Source organism: Chrysochloris asiatica, unplaced genomic scaffold (assembly GCF_000296735.1).
Source record: "Chrysochloris asiatica unplaced genomic scaffold, ChrAsi1.0 scaffold00128, whole genome shotgun sequence".
NCBI lineage: Eukaryota > Metazoa > Chordata > Mammalia > Afrosoricida > Chrysochloridae > Chrysochloris > Chrysochloris asiatica.
Window position 1 is genome coordinate 6080567 of NW_006408646.1, and position 6581 is coordinate 6087147.

Genomic DNA, 6581 nt, shown 5'->3' on the forward strand with positions numbered 1-6581 from the left:
AAAAAAGGGGAGTGGTTAATCTTACAGTCCAGAAACAGAGGACCCTAGGACCATCAAGAGAGGAATGCACAAGCAGAATGCGCGACCTTATCCAGAGAAGTAGTGCCAGAGATGGGGGCATGGAGAGGGGGAGTGGCTGAGGACTCTAGATTCATGGACTAAGAAGAGAAGGACTAAGAGCTGGTGGCCAGGAGCAGACTTGCAGAATGTGCCCTTTGGATATGTAAATTATTATATATGCCTGAGTGGGGTTTTTTGTTTGTGTGTTTTTTTAAAAGCTAAAGTGGATAGAGAAAAATACTGTTAATTGATGCTACATGGAAGGGATTATAATCAATGTAATGAAACAAGGTATATGATTTGTTGAATGTAAAACTGATGAAATGCCCTGTAAACTTCACTCAATCCACAATAAAATCCTTAAAAAAAAAACAAAAAAAAAAACTAACTCATGCTTGCTGTCAAAACTCAGAACATATAGAGGAGTATCCAGAAGAAAACAAAAAAACTGCCTGTAGTTTCACAGCTTCAAACAACTCTGTTATTAATACTATGAGGTAAACACCCATTTTATTTTTAAACCCAATGGGATCTATTGTCCATGCTGGTAACTATGATTTCCCATTCCAGAAAATAAAGACCTCCATCAAAATGGTTGTCTAATAATCCACATATTGTTAAACCAGAAATCATCTAACCAAATCTCTACAGATGGGTGTTTAGGTTGTCAAAACAAGTTTTAGCAGAGACTGAGATATCGCCCAGCCTCCAGAACAGAGTACATGAGATTTGAGCATGTGGCTAAGAAGGATAAGGTTCTGTGTTTAAGCTAAATTCCTAAACTGTAAGAAAATACCACTTTTTATTTCAATTTAAGCTGGAATATTTCCCTGCTCTAGTTTAAAACAAAACACATAAGCAATGACCAATCAACACAGCTAAAATCACAAATTAGCTTGACAGATTCTAGGACGGAGAAATGGACAGAAGGAGGAGGAGAGCCTGCTGACCATGTGGGTCAGCAGAAGGTCACAGAAAAGGTTTGGTGGGCACATGGTTCTGGTACTGTCTTGGTAGTAGACCCAAGTGTGTAACACGTCTGCAGCCCCTCTTCTTTAAACATCAGGGAAACTAGAGAGCCACGCTGTAGTGGAATTCATTTTCTGCTCAAGCACTGTTGTTGCTGGTTGCTGTTGAATCAATTCCAACTTATAGTGACCACATGTGACTGAATAGAACTGCCCCATAGAGTTCTTTTGGCTGTGACCTTTATGGGAGGTGGTTGCCAGGTTCCCAACCCTCCCACCCCCTATTGGAACTGCCAAGTCACTATTGTACCACCAGAGCTCCTTCCTCATCATATCTAATACAGACCTGTTAGTTAGTTCTTGGAAAGAACTTGTAAAGCTGATGGAGAAGAAACTCCAGGGCCAAGGGAATTCCAGAAGCCACCTGGGAGATTGTTGCATGGTAGGTGCAACTCCGAACAGTCACAAACGCACAATCTGGGGTTTGTCCATGAGCTGCAATTTCTCAGTGGCACAGCAACTCTGGCTGATCTTACCTGTTCTGTGTCACCTCGATTCCGTTTCCCCTCAGCTGGGACTCCCTCACTTCGGATCACTTTGGGCTTCCGTTTTTTGCTTGATTCTGATGACATGGCTGTTCCGTGAGGTCACAAGGAAACAGCACAGATCTGTTCAGGAAAGAAAGATGTTGAGATTTTTCTAGAATGGAATTGAAGACTAACTAGCAGCCTGCCATTCTCAGATTTATTAACTTAAGAAACGTTACTAAACCCTCTTTGCTCAGCCAGTCCAAAATGAACACATTTTTCTCACCTCCATCCCACTATCCAAACTGACCTTGTGATCATCTTAAATTGTTCCTCCCCAAGTACACATCCCGCTCATTCTCTCGCCACAAAGGCATTCAGCTGTTCACCCAGTGACCCCAAGCATCATGGGTGTTCTTCATCTCAACACTCTCAGTCAGACCCCCTGTATTCCTCTTTAAACCACAGAAACAGCCTCCTGTCTTATCTAACACCACAATCTAAATTCTTTCTCAAAAACACTAGCTCGATGCCTCTCCTGTTTTTAAAACCTTCGCTGGCCCTTCATGTAAGGCCAGATGAAGTCCACATTCACCAGTCTGGTACAAGGATGCTTTGTGGTCTGTTCCCAACCCACTTTCCCAACAAAATTTCTTTCATTCCTATTCCTCTTCCCTCTTCCTCCCCCGCAAGACCTCTACTTCCAGGTGCAACTCCACTACCATTCCAGTTCTTTCCCTGGCTTGTAGTAACCTTTTTCCTTCCCACCTCCATATCCTTCAAGACAAAGCAATGATCACTTGCTCTGGGAAGCCTCATGGGTCTCCTCACAGCACTCCTTTCTTTGCGTTCTTTAGATGCACTGTTACAGAATGTCTCTTTGAACCATTTACCTGTCTTCCCTACCTGGATTGTGAGTACAGCCTTTCTCCCATGAACCTGCCAAAGTATCCCATAAAAGCTGACTAAATTGTCATCAAACACCTCAACTTGGTAAATGAGCCCGTCCCCAATACAACTGATTGATTACTGTGTGCTGGGCCTTGATCTAAGCACCTTCAGGGTATGTTCATACCCTGTTCCTCATGCCATATCTTTGAGAGAAATCTAGTATTATCCCCATTTTTCAGAAGAGAAAACAGAGGCTCAGGCTCACAGTCATACAGCTTGGGTCTTTTCAATGACACATTACTATGCTCCCTAGTCTTGCCACCATCTTCATCTGGTGATGTAATTCATTCCCCAGGTGACCATGCAATTTAAAACAATGAAACCTTGTATTCCATGAGGCTCTAAGATCCCAAAGCATTCTCACTCCTGGCCACTTCTCCTGGTTATTTCTATAGCCCCAAGGAGGGTAGCACTAGCTCCTTCCCCATCAATCTGTCATCAACACTGAAGGAGCCAGCCACTCGATTATTTTATGATTACCAAACTAGGTACAAGCCACTTCACTTTTCTCTAGGTCTGTATTCTCATGAATCAAAGGAAAATAACAGACCCTACCTCAGGGGAGTTTTGGTCCTGAAGGCAGTCCAGGCTGGGGGGGGCAATTTTAAACAACCCTCACTCATAGCAACTCTTCAGAACACAAAGCTTCCAAAGCTGTCAGTCTTTATGGAACTAGTCTTTATCTTTCTTCTCAGAAAGGCAAGTGAGTTCAAATCACCAACCTTGCAGGTAGCAGTCTGATGTTTAACCCACTGTGCCACAAAGGTTCCTTAAATGGTGACCCAAACCAAATAACCTACTGCCACCAAGACTTTTGACTCAGCAACAATATATAGGGTTTCTGGGGCTGAAAATTTTTACAAGAGCAGAAAGAAAGTCATCTTTCTCCCTAGAAGTAACTGGTAGGTTTGAACTAACAATCTCATGGTTAAGCAGTCCAATGCTTATCCTAGCACCACCAGGGCTTCTTAAATGATGAACAAGTGATCTTCAAGAGAAAATTAATTCCTTTTTCAAACCTTATGACTGTGTGAGACCTAAAGAAAAGACTCCATTTTGTACTTGGGCTCTCTGTTCCATGAACGCACCAAGTCAGCTAGTGCTGCATGAGAATAGCACACCCACCCACCCCCGCCTCCCTTAGCAAGCAGTAAGAAGTAGATAAACACAGCAGACAATTCAAGGCCGGATGATATATGTTTTCCTTTGCCCTAATCCAGTAGCTTAAACTACCAGTAATGACTAATCAGATTGCAACACCCCATACCTTGCAAAATGTAAACCAATCCTGGAGTAACTAAACTGAAACACTCCCTCCACCCCCACCCCCGAGCCTGCTTGTAACTCCTATAAAAATCCCGTTGACTAGGAGTTCGGGGCTTCATCCCGAGTCCGCTGCGTCGGATACGGATGGGGCCCGAGCTCCAGCTTGAATAAACAACCCTTGTGCATTTGCATCGGCTCCTCAGTGGTCTTTGGGGACCCCGAAATCTGGACAACTGCTTCAAGGAAAACATGTTTTTCTAGTTTATCTTTAACATCGACCAACGCTAAACCTTAAACCGTAAGGTTCTTTGTAGGAGTCTTAGCAAGACAATGAAATCTAGTAAGAATTTTATTAACAGTGTTCTGTTTCCATAGTATGTATTTACTGTTTCCTTTTAAAATAAATTTCCGTTTCAAAAGTGATTCAATAAAAAGTCTTTAGTAAGGAATGCTAAATTGTTTTGGCAAATCCCATAAAGGCAGGACCCACTTTTTATAACAAAGTAGAAAGTGTCCAGAACAAATAAACGTTAAATACAGGGGGGCGGGGAGAGGGAGGGACTTCAAAAAATTCGTGGAAACTGGAATTTAAAGATAATGGAGTATTTCCATGAGTCTCCAGAAACTCCCTCGTAAATGCGAGCTGTTACCCCCATCACCGTCACATCGTGGACACTAAGGAGTCTGCAGCGAACATTTTACAGATGAGGAAACTAAGGGCGAGTGCCTAGTGGAGAGTAAGGTGAAGAACCCAGCTCGGACCGGCCCCTGGGCGTCCTACAGGTCATCAACCGTGTGTTCTGAAACCCAGATCCAGCCCTGCTCCGTTCCCGCCCCCAACGAACCGGTTCCCTTCCTCACCTCATGTAGCCGCAAATCCGTCCCGGCTAACGAGTCACTTCCGGCCACGCACCATGGAGAAGCGGATGGAAGGAACGAAGGGCCAGCCGACTTAGGCGCAAAAGCCGGAAGCCGGAAGCGAAGCTTAGAGCCCCCTAGCGACCGCTGAGTGGAAGTTAGCTGCACATGGGTTATCAGCAACCCCAAGAGGCCCTCAAAGACCAGGAAACTGACGCTATAAAGCCAAACATTTAGGTGTTTCATGCACTACTTCACAGGGCTTAAAAGTCGTGCCCAGCAACTAGTGTGCGCTCGCAAATGTTGGCTGAGTCAACGAAATCATATACTGACGATCACACAGGAATGTAGTAATGCCAAGATTTAGATCCTACCGGGTTTGCATTCGAAAAGTGACTTGTCATATTCAGCCCCCATGGCACACAATATTAACCCTGTTTACTAGTTTCTCCATTTGCTGGGTCAATTTACCTAAGATATTCACAATTCAAATGCAGTTATTTTAAAGTTTCGAAGCTTTGGATTGTACAGACACCAAGATTGCTTATCACGAACTAGAACACCTGTTTGAAATCCCTCGTTGTACAGGGCCTGTTCTGTCTCTTCACCCTAAGACCTACTGCCATCAAGTCAATTCTGACTCATAGTAACCCTAGAGGACAGAGAATTGCTCCTTAGGGTTTCCCAGATTGTCTTTGTTGGAGCCGCTTGTGAGTTTGAACCACTAACTCTGTGGTTGGCAGTTCAAAGCTTAAAACAGGTCCTCTTACCTCTGGGTGAGAACAAAGATATCCTGACTTATCTCTCTCTAAGACAACACAAAGCCCTCAGGGAGACAGATCAGCCAGGTGGTAATGAGAAACTGGTTGGCTCTGCCTTGCCTCAAGGCATTTACCACAGTTCCTTGCAGATGAAGAAAAAAACACCAGAGCTTTACAGTAAACATTTAGTTTATTCCATCAGCAACTCCAGCACTTTTTCTGGCCCACAGAATCAAGCTACCAAGGGGTTCAAGAGGTGTGGGTTTCATGGTGGTGGCCCCCAGGGTTACTGATCCCACTCCACAATCAGGTGGCCCAAGAGAATGAGGGTTGGGCTAGTGGAATGTGGTGTGAGGGACAAGGAATGCTGGTGAGGGTGGGAGAAACAGGCCCTGCTTTGTCCCTTTGCCCTCAGGTGGGAGAGATTGTCTCAACCCCATGTCCTGATCTTGGAGATATGAGTTTTGGGCACTTCCAGGCTTGTCCCCAGCAGGAGGAACTTGGCTCAGGGAGCTCCTAAAAGCTTTGCCAGGCCCCATTAGTTAGGGAGAAACAATCCTGTCCATCTTATACTAGAACCCTCCCCAAGTGGTCTTCACTCATCTCTATTCGATCTACCTAATTCTGCAACTGATACCCAGGTCTGCCTTCTGGGTTCCTGTGCCCTGTTGTCACTTGCCCCCAAATCTCTCCCAGCCCCCAGCCCTTCTCCCAGCCTCCCTACTTGGAATGTCCTGATCTGATCTTACAGATATGACAGTTTTAGATATTTCCAGGCTTGTTCCCAGCAGGAGGAACTTGGCTCAGACCAGGGAGCTGCTCCTCAGACCAGGTCCCAACCAACACCATTCCTACCCCAATTCCCACCACTGGACACACTACCTTTGGTGCAACTAAAGGAAAATTGGAGAGTTTCTGTGGTAATAGATAACTAAGGGCTGAGGGTCTTGAGCTAAGGAATCTTAAGGGAAGATGTGGGAAGTCATGAAAGACTGCAGTTCTTGTCTGTGAAACTAGAAACTTTCCAGTAGGAAGGGGAGGGCAGGAAAGGCGGGCAGGATCTGGGCTGAGCGGCTGCTCCTCAGACCCTGTGATCCATCAGCACCCCTTGTCTAAGCTGAGGGCCTCCCCAGACCCTTTCAGATCTGAGAAGAAATGGTTGAGAGCAGGCCTAGGAGTTCCTCATCTGT

The 6581-nt window shown here is 45.1% G+C and overlaps 1 protein-coding gene across 1 annotated transcript in view; it reads right to left on the reverse strand.

Moving 5' to 3' along the window:
• THOC5 (THO complex 5) overlaps nt 1-1663 on the reverse strand; it is a 42315-nt gene extending 40652 nt beyond the window's left edge. Inside the window, exon 1 of the mRNA XM_006869217.1 lies at nt 1565-1663. Within this exon, the coding sequence (XP_006869279.1) occupies nt 1565-1660 (96 nt within the window). The 5' untranslated portion in view covers nt 1661-1663. The remainder of the gene's footprint in view (nt 1-1564) is intronic.
• Nucleotides 1664-6581: the final 4918 nt, after the last annotated feature.